Source organism: Archocentrus centrarchus, chromosome 13, assembly GCF_007364275.1.
Source record: "Archocentrus centrarchus isolate MPI-CPG fArcCen1 chromosome 13, fArcCen1, whole genome shotgun sequence".
Classification (NCBI taxonomy): domain Eukaryota; kingdom Metazoa; phylum Chordata; class Actinopteri; order Cichliformes; family Cichlidae; genus Archocentrus; species Archocentrus centrarchus.
In genome coordinates this window covers 41110307-41131112 of record NC_044358.1, presented here as the reverse complement: position 1 = coordinate 41131112, position 20806 = coordinate 41110307, and the positions used below count along the sequence as shown (strand labels likewise).

Below are 20806 nucleotides of genomic sequence, written 5' to 3'. Positions count from 1 at the left end.
GAACCTACCCAAACCAGGCCATAACAGTCAGCATGTGCCGTCTAACATTTATGACTCTGTTACAGCACACTGCAACTTATCTGTTCTGTCAGCACTGAACAGTGTGTTTTATCTGATGATAGCTTTGGCTCCTGAAGTTCCCTTAATATTACTGTTCTAGTCAGAGATTATATATGAGATATTTGTGCACATAATAGTGTTTGTTATTGTTCTATTCATTGTTGCTCTATACAGCATTGTCTAGTTTCTCAAACTTTGCAATGAAAAACAAATTTCCCATGTAAACGCCTCTGCAGAGAAAATTTACTGTATTCTGTTTGGTGTTTGTGTGTCTTCTAACCTTGAGTCTGCTCTCCAGGAGCTCTTTGCTGGTGATGATGTGGGTGACTTGAGTCTCATTCAGCCCGTGGGCAATGGCTGGACCTCCCAGTGTGGAGTAAATGGTGACCACTGCAACCACAGGCACACAGAAAAAGATTTAAATGCAGTCCACTGTCACCATGACCCATGAGGAAAAGGATGATTTAATGTGATGGGCAGGAAGCAAGGCAGTCTATTTATCTACACTGACAATACAAGTCAAGCCTGTCTGTGTGTGAACAGAGTGACCGCGTAGACATGCGAAGATGGACCACGTACGTGCTCACTGTCTGCATCGCTCAGTGTCCCTGATTTAGTCCCCTCTCACTCAGATGAGATCTTCAGGCACCTCCAGAGGCTGCTGCTAAAGCCTCTGAGCCAAAGAGCTCTCGCTGCATGATAAGTACTCTTTGGGGGATATAAACAGTACTGATATTTGAGGGGGTTTACTGTTATGACTAAGTGCATATGTCTAATGAAGCAGTGTGCGGCTGAATGAATGCATCCACTTACGCAAAGAAGGGTTAGTGTTTAAAGCCATCTTTTAAAAGCAGATATTGACTAATGTCTTCTGGCTCCAACGTGATGGATATGATGTCTTTTGTTACACTGCATTATGCTTCTTTGCAAAGACTTGATCTGAAGACAGATCAGACTGTGACCACCCAAATGCTGCACCCATATATGCTTGTTAAACATCACTTAATAAAACTATAGCCTCGACTACTGTGGTACAGCCACATCTTGGAACCATGCTGCAGGAGACTCTTAGCATGTTTATGATCAGGCCCAGCTCACAGTCCTAAGTGTAGTTCCTCTCAGAGGTGTTGGACAAGGCTGAGGACAGGGTTCTGTGCAGTCTAGTCAAGTTCTTTGTGGTATATGCTTTGTGCATGAAGGATCATGACAGGAAATAGATTTTGTCAATTTGGTGCCACAAATTTAGAAGCTTTTGATTGTCTAAAATATCACTGGATGCTTCAGCATTATGATTTGCCTCAAAGGGAATAAAAGGGATCAAAGGAACTAAAAACATGCCAAAAATAACCCCAGAATGTAGAGTTTAAATGCATAAACAAAGATCATAGAGTTTTTCAAGTGAATTATGTTGATGTCCTTTTACAAAACTTCTCAAAGAAAAAACAAAAGTGTTTTCTCTGCAGATTATCTGCACTTCTTATGGAGAAAAAAGGTTTCCCAAGAGAAGTAGGATCAAAAAAGGTTTAAAAAAAAAAAAAAAGCACATGCCTGATTTAAATTTGGCTCATGTCCCCTTCAAGAACATCTTCTTATGCATGTTTGGATGGCTTCCATTATGGCTGCTGCCTGCTGACCTTTTTGTTTGCAGTATTGGGCTTTATTGTGGCCAACAGTGTGGATTTATTAAATATGTTCACAACATACCAAATTTTCACCATACATCTGGCAATTTTTTGTTTTTGCAGTTTTCTTTTTTTTTACTCTATCAGTTCGTAGAGGTACTTTAGGACCATAAAAGTCTCTGCGCACCCGATGAGGAATACCATTTGTTTAAAAAAATATACCATAATGGACCTCAGCTGTGAAGTCCAGTGGTATAGAAGTACACAAGACATTTTAATCCCTCAGAACTAAAAGATAGAGACAAAATGAAAACTGACTTCACACATTTTCTTTTTCTTTTTTTTTTTTAACTTGACTAAAAGATATAAAGTAATATTAGTGGATATTACAAATTCAATAAAAACAGTCAATAGTATCCAAGGTCAACAGTTTCTGAAATACTTGAACCAGCCTATCTAGCATCAACAACCATGCAACATTCAATCATTTGATAATGATGTTCCAGGAATGCCTGGTGTGTGTGCTTGCAATGTACTGTAGACATGCAGATCTGCACAGAAATGCTGAAATACAATATATTATAGATGAGCGTGCAGCTGAAGAGTGTTTGCATTAAAAGATGAGCGCAGCAGAAAGAAAAATGGCTTCAGTGTCAGAAAGCAAAAACAGAAGAAGGAAAGAAGGAGAAAAAAGTAGCAGGAGGAGAGAGACAGAAGCAGAGAATAACAGTCTATAATCCTGCGTCCCCACTCTGACACAGACACCGGGGTTTATGGGACAGGGCTTCGTGACATCAAAATCTTGCGTCATGGAGCTCCGACACTTCCTGCGCTGGCTGCTGTGTGTGTGTGAGCGTGTGTGTGTGTGAGAGGGAGGCCCATGACACCTCCAGCCGTGAGATCTAAACATTCAATCTGGCCCCTGCTTAACACATACGCACACACAATCACACACTACATGTCAGTACAGGAAGCTTAGCAAATGTCCAGACTCCACTTTGTTGCTACAAAGTGGAGTCTGGACATTTTTTTGTTTTGATTCAGCAAATGGTATCTTGAAACAGTGGCGTTTCCTTGACTCTAAGGGAGCTTTGCTGTGCAGCTGCTACTTGTGATACACCTTTTATGTAACTTATATAGTGAAACAAGAGCAGACAGCTCACAAAAGTTGGTCTTCTGAGCCAGTGTATAGTGGATATGAAGTACAATGAACACACACACACATGCACTAAGTATTTGAGTTCACTGGGGGCCTTTGGCTGACTCCTTGATGCCTCTGTCAACATCAGATGCTCACGTAGACTCTCTCACCCCTCTTCTGACGCCATCACCCCTCACTTGTCTTCTTCTCCTTCCTCCCCTCTGTTTCTTCCTCTGTTGCTCTTTCCAACCTTTAAGGCCTCTCTATGTGCTGTCCACTGCCTCTGGCTTTTCCACTCTCCCACTGTTTGTGTTTGCAACAGAGGAAGATGAAATATAAAGAGGCCTTCTTGGCTTGCATTGCTGTGCTGTGCATGACAGTTTAATGGAGCTAAAATTAAAGTGGATAGCCAAAACAAAGGCTCCTTTATGGGTAATCAAAAAGATTCAATGAACTACTATGGAAGCTTGTGATGAATAAAAGGTGCTGTAGTCTTTGCTGTGGAACATATTAAAGAGTAAATCATGCAGAAGCCTGCAGCTGCGCTGCTCTCTCTGATTATTAAAGTTTTTACTTAAGGAGAGAACATCTTTGCTTTTCTTTCATTTCATCCACGTGATGCTACTGGCTTTTATTTTGATGACTCGTAACGTTCCCAGAAACACCATCAGAAGCATAATCTGCTTTGTACTGACATTAAATGATTCACTCACTGGAAGAAATGAAAACCTACATCAAACGAACCACTTCCCATTACACAAGAAGTATTTTTGTACAAGCTGTACAACTGCTGTACAAGTACCGACACCATTCATGTATAAAATATATCAAATGCACTCTTTCAGTGTCTGAGTGTGTTTTTCTAACAAGAACTTGGAGAAACAGACGGGGAAGAGAGAAAGCAGCGAAGGAGGAGAAATGGGACACTTACATAACAACGAAGCAGAAGGGACAAATTGACCTTCTTCTGTCTCAGCTGGGCCCTGCATGTTACAAGTTGTCCACTAACATGAAACCACTAACATGTGAACACACACACAAACACACACACACGCACACACACACACACACACACACACACACACACACACACACACACACACACACACACACACACACAGAAATCTCTATAAAGCAGCCAGATCCAGAATTATTTGGAGCTACTCAGTGGGAAAGACCAAACAGAGGAGAATACAGACCACAGAGTTACAACCTAAACTGAAAATACATGATAATGTACAAATTATGTGTGTATCCTTTAAAAAAAAATAGATCCATTTGTTAGTCAGTTTTACTGTAGGCACTGTAGGCATCATTAGAACTTTTTACTAACACACCTGTAGGAAAACAATAAACACCACATATTTGGGGAATTACAAAGGTACGGGGCAGGTAGCTGTGCCTTACAGGGGTAGAGTGGGTCATCTACTTTATTGATGCTGGGATGTCTACATGGCTATGAGTCAAGTGTTTGTAAAAGCATTACTGAATTTCTTAAATCTGTCCTGACCAAAGAAGAAAAACACATAATAATAATAATAATAATAATAATAATAATAATAATAATAATAATAATAATAATAATAATAATAATAAAAACAATGTTACACACAACCTTACAGAAACTAATTTTTTAAACAATGAAGGCTGGACACTAACTAAATTTAAAGTGAAAAAAAAAAAAGAAAACTTCAAAATGAAACAAAAATAAAAAAACTACAGAAAAAATCCCACACTGCTATATTAACTCTGTGTCTGTGCTTTTCAAAAATCATGCTTCTACTGTTCGTTTGTCATGGTCCTGGGCCATTGGCCCGGTGTTTTGAGTTTCTTTTGTGTAGCTTTCTTTTGTTATATTTTCCAGGTTGTGTTTCTCAGTTTGTTGTTTGAGTGTGCTGTTTTCCTTGTTGTTTGGGTAATGTTCCGTTTGTCAAGTTTCCTGTGTTAGGTCTGCGTGTGTCTTGTTCACTTTCTGTTTTATTTTGGTAGTCTTGTCCTCCATGTGTTTTGTGTTGTGTTTTACTTCCTGTTATTAGTCTCATTCATTTCACCTGTTGTCCCCAGTTGTTTCCCCTCACCCCTCGTTTCCTCTGTGTATTTAAGTCTCTGTTGTTTAGTTCTGTGTTTGAGTCCTTGTCATTTTTTTTTTTTAAATAATGTCTGTGTGTGACATTCCTGCTGAATCTTTTGTGTTTTTGAGTTTTTCTAGCTTTGGATTTCGAGTTTTGGGTTTTTTTTGTGTAGCTGCCTTCAGTTCAGCCATCTCAGTTAAAAACTTTATTAATAAAATCTCAAGTATCAATCCTGCACTCGCCTGTGTCCTGCTCTGAGGTCCTTCCTGCTTTGTTAGCCGCAGCAGCCATGACATCATTTGCATAGTTAGGGAAATGATATAACAACCTTGCAGAGATATGCCATGGTTTAGGGTTTTAGTTGTAGTTGTTCTCCATTTTATTGGTTTTATTTAATATCCTTGTATTTTTGTCATTGTTAATGTCTTATGCTCTAACAAGTTCCGCTTGTGTCTTTCTACCCAATCAGATCCTCGTGTGAATGTGGTCCAGCAGTTTCCCACATCAGCTGTCTGCTAATTGCCTTCATAGCCTGCTACTTTGAGCCTTGTTTATTTTTTGCTTCTTTCTTTGGTTCCTGGATAAAAGCTTGAGCCTCTTGTTTTTGTTTGCCTGACTGGTTTTGTAATTTTGAGCTGATGCTTCCTGTGTCCTGCATTTGGGTTCTCCTGCTACTGAAGTAACGCTCCAGAGGAGACCTTAACCTCAGCTCTAGACAGACTGCTACAAAGATGGATCACCGACTGAATGTCAGTTAGCACTGGTCACATGTAACATCAAAGGGAACTAAGTGTACTTGGCAGCAGCTCCTCTGTATAATGGAAAAGTACAAATGGAAAGTACATTTGAAACAAAGAGATACACAGTAGTGTAGAAAGCCTGATGCTTCTCACCTGCATGTTCTTTTCAGTCCTTTCCATGAACATGTACAGGGGTTGGACAATGAAACTGAAACACCTGGTTTTAGACCACAATAATTTATTAGTATGGTGTAGGGCCTCCTTTTGCAGCCAATACAGCTTCAATTCGTCTTGGGAATGACATATACAAGTCCTGCACAGTGGTCAGAGGGATTTTAAGCCATTCTTCTTGCAGGATAGTGGCCAGGTCACGACGTGATGCTGGTGGAGGAAAACGTTTCCTGACTCGCTCCTCCAAAACACCCCAAAGTGGCTCAATAATATTTAGATCTGGTGACTGTGCAGGCCATGGGAGATGTTCAACTTCACTTTCATGTTCATCAAACCAATCTTTCACCAGTCTTGCTGTGTGTATTGCTGCATTGTCATCCTGATACACGGCACCGCCTTCAGGATACAATGTTTGAACCATTGGATGCACATGGTCCTCCAGAATAGTTCAGTAGTCCTTGGCAGTGACGCGCCCATCTAGCACAAGTATTGGGCCAAGGGAACTCCATGATATGGCAGCCCAAACCATCACTGATCCACCCCCATGCTTCACTCTGGGCATGCAACAGTCTGGGTGGTACGCTTCTTTGGTGCTTCTCCACACCGTAACTCTCCCGGATGTGGGGAAAACAGTAAAGGTGGACTCATCAGAGAACAATACATGTTTCACATTGTCCACAGCCCAAGATTTGCACTCCTTGCACCATTGAAACCGACGTTTGGCATTGGCACGAGTGACCAAAGGTTTGGCTATAGCAGCCCGGCCGTGTATATTGACCTTGTGGAGCTCCCGACGGACAGTTTTGGTGGAAACAGGAGAGTTGAGGTGCACATTTAATTCTGCAGTGATTCGGGCAGCCGTGGTTTTATGTTTTTTGGATACAATCCGGGTTAGCAGCCGAACATCCCTTTCAGACAGCTTCCTCTTGCATCCACAGTTAATCCTGTTGGATGTGGTTCGTCCTTCTTGGTGGTATGCTGACATTACCCTGGATACCGTGGCTCTTGATACATCACAAAGACTTGCTGTCTTGGTCACAGATGCGCCAGCAAGACGCGCACCAACAATTTGTCCTCTTTTGAACTCTGGTATGTCACCCATAATGTTGTGTGCATTGCAATATTTTGAGCAAAACTGTGCTCTTACCCTGCTAATTGGACCTTCACACTCTGCTCTTACTGGTGCAATGTGCAATTAATGAAGACTGGCCACCAGGCTGGTCCAATTTAGCCATGAAACCTCCCACACTAAAATGACAGGTGTTTCAGTTTCATTGTCCAACCCCTGTATGTTAGTATTATGTATGTAATTATGTATGTTTGCCATACAGTATGTCTAGGTACTCTGAGAAACCTGGACTTACATGGGAAGTTGTATGTGAAACAAGCCTGGGCAGCTATTATCCACTCTGCTCGTGTCTCACAGAAGATGGCAATGTTGGTTTTAGGCCGCTGTCCCAACGCTGCCAGACCACTGCCCAGCTGGGTGGCTGCTGTGAGGGCGTCCTTGTAGGAGAGCCAGCGGTACTCACCAAGAACTACCTGCAGGGGTGGTGGGAAGAGGGTGAGGCCAGAGGAAGAAGCATAAATATTTTGTTGCCAAGCACACTGTATCCTGTCCCACTGAAGACAAAATTTAACTGCTAGTGGGTGATTTTATTTTTTTCTCTTTTTGCTGAATATAAAGGGATTTACTAATGGAGCAGAACAGTGACAAAAAAGATGGATAGTGAGAAACTGAAAGAGGAAAGGATGCAAATCTAGTATTTCCTTAAAAAAAAAAAAAAAGAACCACAGAACTGTTGTGTAGCCCTGCTTCTGTCTTCCATCCCACAGTCACATGCTAGGCCTGTTTCTTATTAAGAAGTCATAGGAAAGGGAGCAACGGTCCGCTGTTGCCAAACAGAAGTACTTCCTCTTGCTGTCATTCTCATGCTGCTGCAAGTCCCGGTCATCAGCTGCACGAGAGAAAGATGAGCACAGGCTTCTGGATATGCTCTTCAAGACTCGCACACTATGACCAGAGAGCTTCCTGCACATGTATTAGCGAGCTTATACCGACTCCTAATGGTTAATAAATGACAGTGCACACAAACACACAGACGGAGAGAGATTCATGATAACTATACAGTGCTGTTTTCTACTGATTGGAAACAATAACTGGGAGCTAAACAGCTTAGCAGTCTTGCAGCAATAAGCGTTTCAACAGTGGACTTTCAATGGATTAGAGGGATCAGGCCACTGGGATTAATGGGTAATTCAGAACTAATGTAAACACCTGACTGTGCAAGCACACTGAAGAATCCAAATATGTTAATGGTAGAATTTTACACTTTTCTTTAACTCCAATTTTAACAAATTATGGATTGATAAATATATGTATTTTTTTTTACTGTTTTGACTTTTGTACTTTTTGTACAGTGGACATTAATGCATCTAGCAGACAAACAAGCTGTCAGCTGAAAGAGTAGCAGCAACTGGAAGTGGAATTTCAAACATTTTAAACATTACTAAAAGGTCTGACCAGACATCAGGTCAAGAAAAGTAACAGACGGACATTTTAAAGACATCTGGAATTCTAAAAACTTTATTTGTTACAATATGAAAAATGTCTACCTTCCACCTCTGTTCTCCTCATTAGTTTGAAAGCTGCGTATCCTTGACAGCTTGTCTGCTGATTGACTTCTCTACTCATTTTCAGATCTTATTCCTTCTCTTCTTTGATCAGTTCCCTATGACACTTCCTTACACTGTCTGACAACACTGTCCAACCATGACTATGCAATCTCTTGCTCATTATCCCATGGATTTGATGTTTTCATATCACAGTACAGAAATCCACACAGATACACACTCAGCAATAAACCGGTAGGCTTCTCTTAAGTCAGATAATGTGCTATAGAGCTCCCTTTTTGTCTAAAACTGCTGTCTTAAAAACATACCAGTGCGCCTCACCGTTGTACTTGAGTGACAGGATCGTTCATTACAATGAGCTGCAATGTATCAATCATTTCCACATACAGTGATCTGGTGCTTTAAGTACTCACCAACAAATCTGAAGCTTAAAATACTTCACAACAAAAGCACTTTTTAGTCTTATTAAATGCTACCTTGCCTAACCCCACCCCCACCCCCTCCACTGGACCTTGTGGGGCGTGAAAAGATTTCGTTCTGCAAAGCAGGGCATGATGGAAAAAGTTTGAGAACCACTGCTTTAATACAACTTTCTTCTGATTGGCTGACTGTTGCAAACAAAAATTTGAACAGCATGTGCATACAATATTACTGTCAGGACTCGAGGAGGAAGAGGACACACAAGCGGTGGCTGATGAAAGCAAGGTGCAAGTTTATTTACAGTGATTGATAGAGGTGCAAAGACAAGGGGGTCCAGGAAGGCGAGGGGGGAGGCGGCTGAAGCGGGTCGAGAGGCTGAAGGAATTCCCAGGTGGTGAGGGGCCAGCTGTGGTACGGCGTGGAGCGGCGGGTTGACGAAAAGCCGGGGTTTCCGAAAGGACGAGCAGGAACTGACACGGGGATCTGAAAAAGGAGCGAACACGAAGAGCAGGTAAGTAATATACATCCACGAAAGCGAGAGTCACACCAGAGAGCCGGTACTAACTGAGAAGTAGTCAATGATCCAGCGAAGAGTGATGGTCTGCTGGCAGCTTAAAAAGACCCTGCCTGATGGCTTGATCCGTAGCAGGTGTGGTGATCTCCGCCCTAGGGAGGCGGAGACACCGGAACCTCCGCTGTGGCCCGCAGGACAAACACACATGTATACAGACACACACACACGCAGACCCTCCCCCTAGGTTATGACAGTACCCCCTCCTCAACGGGAGCCTCCTGGCGACCGAAACTTCTCGGGATGGCGCCGCCGGAACTCCCGCACCATGGCCGCATCCAGAATGTTAGCTCGGGACACCCAGGATCGCTCTTCGGGACCGTAGCCCTCCCAGTCCACCAAGAACTGATAACCCCGCCCCCGACGGCGGGCGTCCATAATGCGACGGACGGTGTAGATCCGCTGGCCATCGAGAAAACGGGCAGGAGGAGGTGAGGCAGCTGGAGGGCACAAAGGACTGGTGGCAACAGGCTTAAGTTGGGAGACATGGAAGACGTTATGGATGCGCATGGTACGAGGGAGTTTGAGGCGGACAGACACAGGGTTAACGATGGAGTCGATCTCGAAGGGCCCCAGGAAGGTGGGGGCCAGTTTCCTAGACTCGGCACGGACTGGAACATTTTTCGTGGAGAGCCATACCTTTTGGCCTGGTTGGTAGTCCGGCGCAGGGGTCCGATGGCGATCAGCGACGCGTTTGTTTTGCTCCTTCGTCCGAAGCAGAGCTGCGCGGGTGGACCTCCATAGCCGGCGACAGCGGCGAAGGTGATGCTGGACGGAGGGAATGGTGAGATCCTCCTCGATGGCAGGGAGGAGTGGCGGTTGGAAACCCAAGGAGGCCTCGAAGGGGGACACCCCTGTGGCGGAGGAGGAGAGAGAGTTATGTGCATACTCAACCCACGCCAAGTGGGAACTCCAGGTGGCCTGATTGGTGGACGCCACGCATCGTAATGCTGCCTCCAACTCCTGGTTGGCCCGTTCCGTCTGCCCATTTGTCTGGGGATGATAACCAGAGGAGAGGCTCACCTTGGCTCCGAGAGATGTACAGAACTCCTTCCAGACCTGAGATGTGAACTGGGGCCCCCGATCCGACACGATGTCTTCAGGAATCCCATGGAGCCGAAAAACGTGGGTGGTGAGAAGCCGGGCCGTCTCCAAGGCGGAGGGGAGCTTGGGTAGCGCAACGAAGTGGGTGGCCTTGGAAAACCGGTCGATAATGGTCAGGACCACGGTGTTTCCTTCAGAGGGAGGAAGTCCTGTGACGAAGTCCAGAGCTATGTGAGACCATGGTCGCTTAGGGGTGGGTAAGGGCCGGAGGAGACCTGATGGAGGTGACAGAGAAGGTTTATTTTGTGCACAAATGCTGCATGCTGCCACGTACTCACGGGTATCCTTAATCAATGTAGGCCACCAGAAATAACGCTGGAGGAAGGCCACAGTGCGATTGGCCCCGGGATGGCACGTGAATTTGGCTGCGTGTCCCCATTGCAGTACGCGGCTTCGCACTCGAGAGGGAACATAAAGGCGGTTGGGGGGTCCCGTCCCAGGATCTGGTTCAGTCCGTAGAGCTGCCTGAATGGCGGATTCGATCTCCCAGGTGATGGCTCCAATGACGCAAGAGGGAGGCAAGACAAACTCTGGCTGCGAGGAGGAGTCCGTGGAGCTGAACTGTCGGGACAGAGCGTCGGGCTTGACATTCCGTGACCCAGGTCTATAAGAGATAGTAAAGTTAAATCGGGTAAAAAACAAGGCCCACCTGGCCTGCCGGGGTTTCAAACGTCTGGCGGTTCGCAGATAGGCCAGGTTCTTGTGATCAGTCCAGACCAAGAAGGGATGCGTCGCGCCCTCCAGCCAGTGCCGCCATTCCTCCAAGGCTAGTTTGATGGCCAGCAGCTCCCGGTCCCCTACGTCGTAATTCCGTTCTGCCGGGGAGAGGCGGCGAGAGAAGAAGGCGCAGGGTCGGAGGCTACCCATGGACTGTTGGGACAACACTGCCCCTACCCCCACGTCGGACGCGTCCACCTCCACGACGAATGAGTTGGATAGGTCAGGTTGGATGAGGATGGGTGCGGAGGCAAACCGACCCTTCAGGAGCGCGAAAGCCTCTGCAGCGGCGGGGGTCCATCTGAAAGGAATCTTGGGAGAGGTGAGAGAGGTCAGAGCATGGGTGATGGAGCTGTAATCTTTAATGAAGCGGCGGTAGAAATTGGCGAAGCCCAGAAAACGCTGCAGCTGTTTCCGATCCGCTGGCTCGGGCCAATCCAGGACCGCTTGTACCTTAACTGGGTCCGCCTTGATCTGCCCTTTACCAATAATGTATCCCAAGAACGCCGTGGACTCCACATGAAACTCGCACTTCTCCCCCTTCACGAACAGACGATTCTCCAGTAACCGCTGCAACACCTGCCGCACATGTCCCTGATGCTCCTGTAATGAGGATGAGAAGATCAAAATATCATCGAGATAGACAAACACAAAATGATTGATGAAGTCCCGGAGTATGTCGTTTACGAGGGCCTGGAACACAGCTGGCGCGTTGGTTAGGCCGAAGGGCATGACAAGATACTCGAAGTGGCCGAGGTGAGTGTTGAAGGCAGTCTTCCACTCGTCTCCCTGCCGGATCCGGACGAGATGGTAAGCGTTCCGGAGATCCAGTTTGGTGAAGATGGCTGCCCCCTGCAGGAGCTCAAAGGCAGAGGTGAGAAGTGGCAAAGGATATTTGTTGCGCACAGTGATTTCGTTCAGACCGCGGTAGTCAATACAGGGCCGGAGGGTCTTGTCCTTCTTGGCCACGAAGAAAAACCCCGCGCCCATGGGAGAGGTGGAGGGTCGAATCAGACCGGACGCCCGAGCTTCGGTGATATATTTTTCCATGGCATCCCGTTCCTGCGGAGAGATGCTGTAGAGGCGGCTGGAGGGGTAGGGCGCCCCCGGGATGAGGTCGATGGCGCAGTCGTAAGGCCGGTGGGGAGGCAGGGAAACAGCCCGGTCCTTATTGAATACTTCAGCGAGGTCGTGATAGATCGAGGGGACGCCGGACAGGTCAGGTGGGGTCCCCTCCCCCAAATCGGTGGACCGAGGGAGAGAGGGAGTTGCGGATCTGAGGCAGCGCTGGTGGCACCGCTCACTCCAACCCGAGATGCTGCGATTCGCCCAGTTAATCTGTGGATTGTGCAGTTGCAACCAGGGAAAGCCGAGGACGATGGGCGTCTGTGCAGAGTCAAACAGGTAAAAGGAGAGCCGTTCAGAGTGATTACCCGACAGAGTCACAGAAAGCGGTTGGGTCTTGTGAGTGATTTCAGAAAGCTTGGCGCCGTCCAGAGCGGAGACCAGGAGAGGCGTGGGTAGCGCTGTGGATGGAACACCCCACTGCTGGGCGAGGGCACGGTCCATGAGATTTTTCTCAGCTCCGGAATCGAGGAGTGCCAAGACTGTGTGACTGCCTGATGGAAGATTTATCCTTGTCTGAAGCGTGAATCTGGGCAGGGAGGAGCATGCGTTAGCTTGACCCGCCAGTATCCCCACCATTACTGACGGGCGCGGTCTTTTGGGCAAACAGGGCATGACGCGATGTAGTGGCCCTTTTTGCCACAGTAGATGCACTCCCCCGCCTCCCATCTCCGTCGTCGCTCAGAGAGAGACAGCCGTGCGCGGCCGAGTTGCATGGGTTGCTCCTCCGCGCCGCAAGGGGGCGCCGTAGCCGAGCTGTCGTCCGCTAGGAGGCTCCTCCGGTCCGCGGAAACCGCCCGGCGAGGGGCATGCTGGGAGTTGTAGTTCCTCGGAGTCCGTCGTGCTCTCAGGCGGTCATCTACATGGATACACAATGAAATCACGGCCTCCAAGGACTGAGGCAAATCCCTAGTGGCAAGTTCATACTTGAGATCATCATTAATATTGTTCAGGAATACTCCCCTGAGCGCCTTTTCCTCCCAGCCGGCCTCCTCCGCGAGGATCCGGAAATCCACGGAGAAATCCGCCATGCTCTGTTGTCCCTGCTGCAGGCTGAGCAACTTCTGGGATGCGGATTCAGGGCTGGTGCCTTTATCAAACACCTCCTTAAATCGAGACAAGAACGCAGGGAAAGACAGATCGGGGTTTCCCCGTAACACAGCGTGCCCCCACTCTAATGCTCTACCGCGGAACAGATTGACCATAAAACCAATCTTTGCACAATCAGAAGCGTAGGCATTTCTCTGTTGCCGGAAAACGAGGGAACATTGGGTGAGGAAACCTCCACATTTCCCTAACTCACCGCGGAACACCTCCGGGATGGGCAGGGCTTTCTCCAACGCTACGGCGGGCTCGGTCGCGGAAGCCAAACCAGCCGGCGGATCTGTCGGCGGAGGGGATAAATCCTGGTGACGGGGCGTAGCGGATGACATGGTGGATTCCAACATACCTCGGAGATCGGCGAGCTGTTGGGTGGCTGCGCCCAGCTGACTGGAAACCAGACGGAGCATATGGTCGTGACGCTGGAGGGTTTCCTCTTGAATAGTCAGGGCCCGATGAACCGGATCAGCGTCCGCGGTGTCCGGTTTTGGCTGGATCATTCTGTCAGGACTCGAGGAGGAAGAGGACACACAAGCGGTGGCTGATGAAAGCAAGGTGCAAGTTTATTTACAGTGATTGATAGAGGTGCAAAGACAAGGGGGTCCAGGAAGGCGAGGGGGGAGGCGGCTGAAGCGGGTCGAGAGGCTGAAGGAATTCCCAGGTGGTGAGGGGCCAGCTGTGGTACGGCGTGGAGCGGCGGGTTGACGAAAAGCCGGGGTTTCCGAAAGGACGAGCAGGAACTGACACGGGGATCTGAAAAAGGAGCGAACACGAAGAGCAGGTAAGTAATATACATCCACGAAAGCGAGAGTCACACCAGAGAGCCGGTACTAACTGAGAAGTAGTCAATGATCCAGCGAAGAGTGATGGTCTGCTGGCAGCTTAAAAAGACCCTGCCTGATGGCTTGATCCGTAGCAGGTGTGGTGATCTCCGCCCTAGGGAGGCGGAGACACCGGAACCTCCGCTGTGGCCCGCAGGACAAACACACATGTATACAGACACACACACACGCAGACCCTCCCCTAGGTTATGACAATTACTCTCTGTACACCTTGTGTGACAAGTATTACCCCATTTGTCAGTAGAAGTATTCATACCTTTAAACTAACTGCTTTTTTGGGACTTTTCTATAGGACACAATCCCGTTGATGTTTGTAGTTATTATTGGTTGCTTAAGCTGGCTGTAGCTGCATATTTAAGGGACAGATAACAGAGTGTGGTATGAGAGTGGTCCTTTCCAATACCTGTAATAGAACGTTTAATGTCCCTTTTTTCTCTACACTGGTACTATGACACAACATTTACTCCCTCACTTCCACATCATTCTTTACCTTCTTGAACACCTTCCCGTTGCCCTGTCGCTCATCTTCAGTGCTAATCACCTCCCTCGTCCCAAGGCAGTCTCTGTCGGGGAACCTCATGGCTGCATACTCAAACATTTTATCCAGTGTGTCCACTCCTGGATGCAGAGATGTAACCAGCTTCTTCATTGCACTCACTGCTCGGTAGGGTCCTTCGGGACGTCCCAGGACAGAGCGAGCTTTCACTCTCTTGGCTCTCTCCTCCTCAGAGCCATAGAAGCTCCCGTCAGGTCCAGAAACCCAGCTGAGGAGGTAAGAAGGTAGGAAGGTGATGATGGTGTAGATCCACACCATGAGGTGGAAGAGGAGCAGCAGCATAGGGTTCAGGTCTTCTTTCAGTTTCATCTTGGTGAAGCTGTGATGGGCAGAGAGGAGGGAGTGTGGAAGAAGTGCCTGCTCGTGCTGGTGCAGTGGTTCCCTCTTTACTTTTGTTGCCTTCTCCTTCTGTCTTTTATAGAGCTTGACTATCCTTCTCTGGTTATACAACGCCCTCAGTCCTCCAATACTCCTAAGGAAAAAAAGTGTCAATAACCTGGCATTAGAGGAAAATATGACAACACTCCTGAGTTTCAGTTCGGAAATTAATCCAGGCAATTCATTACAAAACCGAAACAAAACCCTAAGTCTCGCACACAAAAAGCATAAGACATTTTGTTACTGGCAGAAGATGGTGTGACACACCGGCTCTCTGATTCAAATATTCCTGCCCCACCCTGCAACTCCTGTGTTCAGTGCACTCAAGCCAAAGAACAGAGCACATCAGTCAACATCAGCCACTGTTAGCATCAAAGACAGCAAAACACAACAGAGACAGAAGGACGAGGAAGGAGGTATAAGGAGAAACAAATCAAAAGGATGAGGACACAAAGGAAGGAGTGGGAAAAGTAATAAAGGTCAGCTCTAACAGGCATAAATGACACTGACTGTGAGGTTTCTGAAAGTGTATATGTGGGGTGTGTGACAGGGTACAAGCCACTTGACAGAAGTGGCCGAGACAGGAAAAGATAAGAACAGGGAACGAGCTGTAGCTCAAGAGTGTGTCCGGCACAACAGTGAATCCACTAGCTTCACTGTAACTGTTAAATTTCATGATGTAAGATTCAGCTGGAATGAGATGGGGTTTGTGCAGAGGGACTGCCTCACACCTACTTAACTGGGTAAGAAGTGGCTGTCCTGTATGTGCGCATGTTTTAAATTTCACCTCATCCTTAGTTTTGTTAGACACACGCAGACCAGCTATGCACTTGGTGATGGAGACTGCAGCCTATAGAAGATAAGTTTGGGAGCTATCCAGAGTTCTGAACAAAGATCAGCATTATAAAGGTTATCTTACAGACTTCCTGGTAAGTCTAGTTCTCCATAACTCCTGAAGGCTAATATTAAGCATAGCATTAAAATTTAATTAGGCAGTATTATCATTTAAACATAAAGGTCTCTTACCAGTAGGTTTAGATACAATATAAAGTGCTGATATCTAATTTTTAAAGCAGACACTGAATGTGAGCTTCAAGGCCTTATTTTACTGTTTTTAAACACTTTCTTTTATCTAAAAAAGAACCCAAAAGGTATTTAAATATTGTTTAAACACAAGTAGCAGGCCATAATTTAGCCAAAAAAAGGTATGGGTTCAGCATGAGTGTTTATTACCTACTGTGAAAGAAAAAAACAAAACAGGTAAGTAGATTATGAGTTAAGATTATTTTGCAATAAAAAAGTATTGACTGAAATCTTGCATTATCCTCTCAAAGAATACCTCATACATAAGACATGTCAGTTACACTTTCAGTAGCCTGTGCTGTGGACATCTTTTGGATGTCACCAAAAAAGTATGCAGGCTTGATACTCAGCCCTCGTTATCACCATTAGCATTAGATAATAAGGATAGCACTGGAGGTTTGGACAGCTTTTTTCCATTAGCTAATTAAATCATACTTTAAAAACTGCATTTTGTATTTATTTGGGTTACCTTTGTCTAATATCAAAACTGTCTGATGATCTGAAACACGTAAATCTGCAAAATATGCAAAAAAAAAGAAAGAAAGAAAGAAAAAAGAAATCAGGCAAGGTCAACATTCTATGTCATGTGTTATTTTTATTTAAATAATTTTAAAACCTGGTAAGAACCAGATTATTTTCATGTTCTGACACAAAAAACCTTAGAATTTAAGGTTTTACTTTCTTTTTACCTTAATTGCTTATGCCAACTGTGACATGAATAAAACACAAGGGAAATATGTCATCAGAGGCATAGAATTAGGAGCACTGACTGGTTTTAGTACCTGGGAATGAGGATAAGCCACATTAAACACAGTTTCTTTGCCAGTGTTATACTTCTGTGTTTCAACATTATCCATGACACTGACTCTCACATCTGTGCACCAACTTTTAAGTGTGCGTAGCGTGTGAGCAATACTGATTTCAAATGTGGAGTGAGAAAACAGTGATTGCATAGAATTAGTGCCTGGTGTAATCAAACACTCTCAGTTAAAAATATGGTAATCTCTATTCATAATCACAGTGATTCAAGTAAATTAAATTTCATGCCAAACTCATAGAAGATATACCAAGTAATACAGCGGATGATGATTAATGTGGATTACTAGGGTAACCATACTCAACAGCCAAATAATATTATGATCCGGCTATTAGGTGTGGTCACTGAGCCACAAAAGTTCTTATCTTGCAACTGGGAAATCACCACTGCCAACCACTTAACTGTGCTGATCATATGATACAATATGAGCATGATCAGTAAAGTGTAACAGATGAATTGAGCCATAGACTTCTATACGGACAGACTTCTTTTTGCAAACAGAAGTTGTCCCCTACTTAGTGTTTTCAGAGCACCAAGCCCCTGTACAGCTTAGTATAGTTTGTATATAGTATTTGTATTCTACTTATTGTGCGTGTTAAGCTGCTGGATGCCTTAATTTTCTTCAGGATCAATAAAGTATCTATAGCTCAACAAAGTATCTATCTACCTAGCTACTTGTCTATCTGTCTATCTGTCTACCTGTCTATCTATCTATCTGACTTACAGATCTCTGGAGTCAGACGGCATGTGCCCATCTTTGGTTTTAGGCTAATTAACACTTATTGGGAAGTTATTTTTGCTAGTGAGCTTTGTGCTACACCCCAGAAGCAAAGACAAAGACTGAAGTCTGACAGAGGAAAGAAAAAAGGTAGGGGGGAAAACTGGCTTCACCACTTTTTCTTCCCACCAAGAAATTCCACATCTCTTGGTTTCTGTGTTAATAAGGTTCTTAAACTGTTATTTAAGGCCACAAGTATAGCAAATAACCCTAATGTATATTGATGTTTCTATTTGGGCCATAGACTGTCTTTGCAGCTGTGCAGCTAAAATAACACTGTCTATCAAAACAGTGTGTGTGCGCACATACCCACTCCGAAGTCCCACAACAGTCAATTTTAGCAGCAGTAATTCATTATTCATAGGAGGAAGAAGCTCATCTTGCTTCACCACATTGTTCTTCCACCTCTACAAAAACTACCCTCTTGAAACACACAGATGCTGTGCCCACCTCCTTCCTGTACACACTCAACCCTCAAGTGTCCCATTGAGACTCATAAATAAATCAAAGATTTTACCAGCACTGCTCTCCCAGACTACCATCTGTTCCCTGTGGGATGTGGACTCCTTTCTCTACAGCACTGTTGTTCTGCTTGGTGTATTGTTTACCCAGCCAGGATGCCTTGCTTCATCACAGGAGGCTACAGTTTACCAAAACTGCACCCTGGTGGAACACGTTTTACCCCTTCACTGTTCAGTTTTTGTTTGCTGGTTTCAGTCCCCCTCTTGTTGTTTTCCTTTTGCACACAGTAGACGTCAAGGAAATACAGGCCAGAGAAGACCACTGCACTAAATAACCTATTAGACAAGAGGAAAAATATTGAGCACGGCACAGTGCTGGCAGACTACAACTTCTTCCACTACTGCCCTGTGTCGACAATGAATAGAAGGCTTAGATAAGCTATCTATCCATAATGTTTAGTAAGTGTAAGCCAAACGGTTCTTGATTTATTGAGCCTTCATTTCAATGTATGCTGCTCGGGCGCCAGCCTGCCCGCCACTGGTGATCGCATATGTCCCATCTTTTGACAGGCATATAAAAATCAGTCATTCAAAAATTTAAACTAAACTTCATGTGTAAAATGGGTGAAAGGCCCTTTAAGATAGAGCTTAATTCTGCATGATGTCATATTTCAACAGATTATGATTACTGGGGTCAAATCTATCTCCAAAAGACAAGAGACCATGTTAGGTTTGGTGTAGACAAAAAAAAGGAACAGAATGAAAGTGTGATGTAGTGACGCAGTATGATGGTAAGTTTGACTGTCATTCAAAAACATGGAGTGTCATGTTTATGGTTTCTTATTCATTGCTGAGTGTTGGTCTCTGTTTTGATTTAATTATTGTTTAATTTATTTCTCATGTTTTTGGTTTTCCTAGAGTCTGCTGTGTTTCTCTCCTTCTTTTCGTTTGTCTTTCCTCACTCATACAGTGCTGTGAAAAAGTATTTGCCCCATTCCTAATTTATTTATGTTTTTTATTTCTCACACTGACATGTTTACGATAGAGCTACGTTTGACTGCCCCCTTGACAAAAGGGGTCGCCACAGTGGGAAGCTCTGCAGGTTTGATTATCAAAGTTTTACACTGGATGTCCTTCTGGATGCAACCCCAAAGGGAATTACTTACATGTTTCAGATCATCAAACAAATTTTGATATTAAACAAAGATAACCCGAGCAATACAAAATGCAGTTTTTAAATTATTTCCTTTATTAAGGGAATAAAGCTATCCAAACCTATCTGGCCCTATGAAAAAATAATTGCCCCCTAAAACTAATAACTGGTTGTGTCACCCTTGGCAGCAAGAACTGCAATCAGACATTTGCAAGAACTGGCTGAATCTTTAACATCGCTGTGGAGGAAATTTGGCCTACTCTTCTTTGCAGAATTCTTTTAATTCAGCCACATTTGAGGGTTTTCCAGTGTGAACCGCCTGTTTAAGGTCATGCCAAAGCATCTCAATCTGATTTAAGTCCAGACTTTGACTAGGCCACTCCAAAACCCTCATTTTGTTTTTGTTTTTTGAGCCATTCAGAGGTGGACTTGCTGGTTCTTTTCAGATCATTGTCCTGCTGCATAACCCAAGTGTGCCTGAGATTCAGGAAACAAACAGATGGCCAGGCATTCTCCTTCAGGATTTTCTGGTAGGGTACAGAATTCATGGTTCATCCAGGTCCTGAATCAGCAAAGCAGCCCCAGACCATCACACTACCTCCACCATGTTTGACTGTTGGTCTGATGTTCTTTTTTTTTATGAAATTCTGTGTTAGTTTTTTGCCAGATATAACAGGACTCAAACCTTCCAAAAACGTTTAGCTTTTGACTCTTCAGTCCACAGAATATTTCCCAGACATCTTGGAGATCGTGTTTTTGGCACATCTGAGATGAGCCTTTGTGTTCTTCTTGGTCAGCAGTGGTTTTCTTCTTGGAACTCTCGCATGGATGCCATTTTTGCCCAGTCTCTTTCTTCTTCCTGAATCATGAACTCTGGCCTTAACTGAGGCAAGTGAGGCTTGCAGTTCTTTAGATGTTGTTCTAGGTATTTGTGACCTCCTGGATGAGTTTTCAGCGCACTCTTGGCTCCACCCCCCCACCCCCAATCCTGACTAGGATAAGCAGAAGAAAATGGATGGATGGATGGACATAGGGCCAGGTAAGTTTAAATACCATTTTTTCCTTAATAATTGAAAAAACTGTATCATTTAAAAACTGCATTTTGAATTTACTCAGATGGTTTTCAAAAGATCCAACCACACACAGCCTGATTTACAGACCCAACTCCTCTCTGTCTTTGCAAAAATCTCAAGAACCTAAACTGCACCACTGCAACAAATAAGCAAAGCTGACTGTAATCTCCTGCCTTAAAGAATGGGT

The 20806-nt window shown here is 45.1% G+C and overlaps 1 protein-coding gene across 3 annotated transcripts in view; it reads right to left on the bottom strand.

Moving 5' to 3' along the window:
- acsl3a (acyl-CoA synthetase long chain family member 3a) overlaps positions 1-20806 on the bottom strand; it is a 42210-nt gene that overhangs the window by 19417 nt on the left and 1987 nt on the right. For 2 of the 3 annotated variants that reach the window (XM_030744951.1, XM_030744952.1), the window contains exons 1-3: positions 14811-15185; positions 7171-7348; positions 341-450 (exon numbers count right to left, since the gene is read on the bottom strand). In XM_030744951.1, coding sequence (XP_030600811.1) covers positions 341-450; positions 7171-7348; positions 14811-15185 — 663 coding nt within the window. Of the gene's footprint in view, positions 1-340; positions 451-7170; positions 7349-14810; positions 15349-20806 lie in introns of those variants that run through there. The other variant, XM_030744950.1, reaches the window with a different exon arrangement.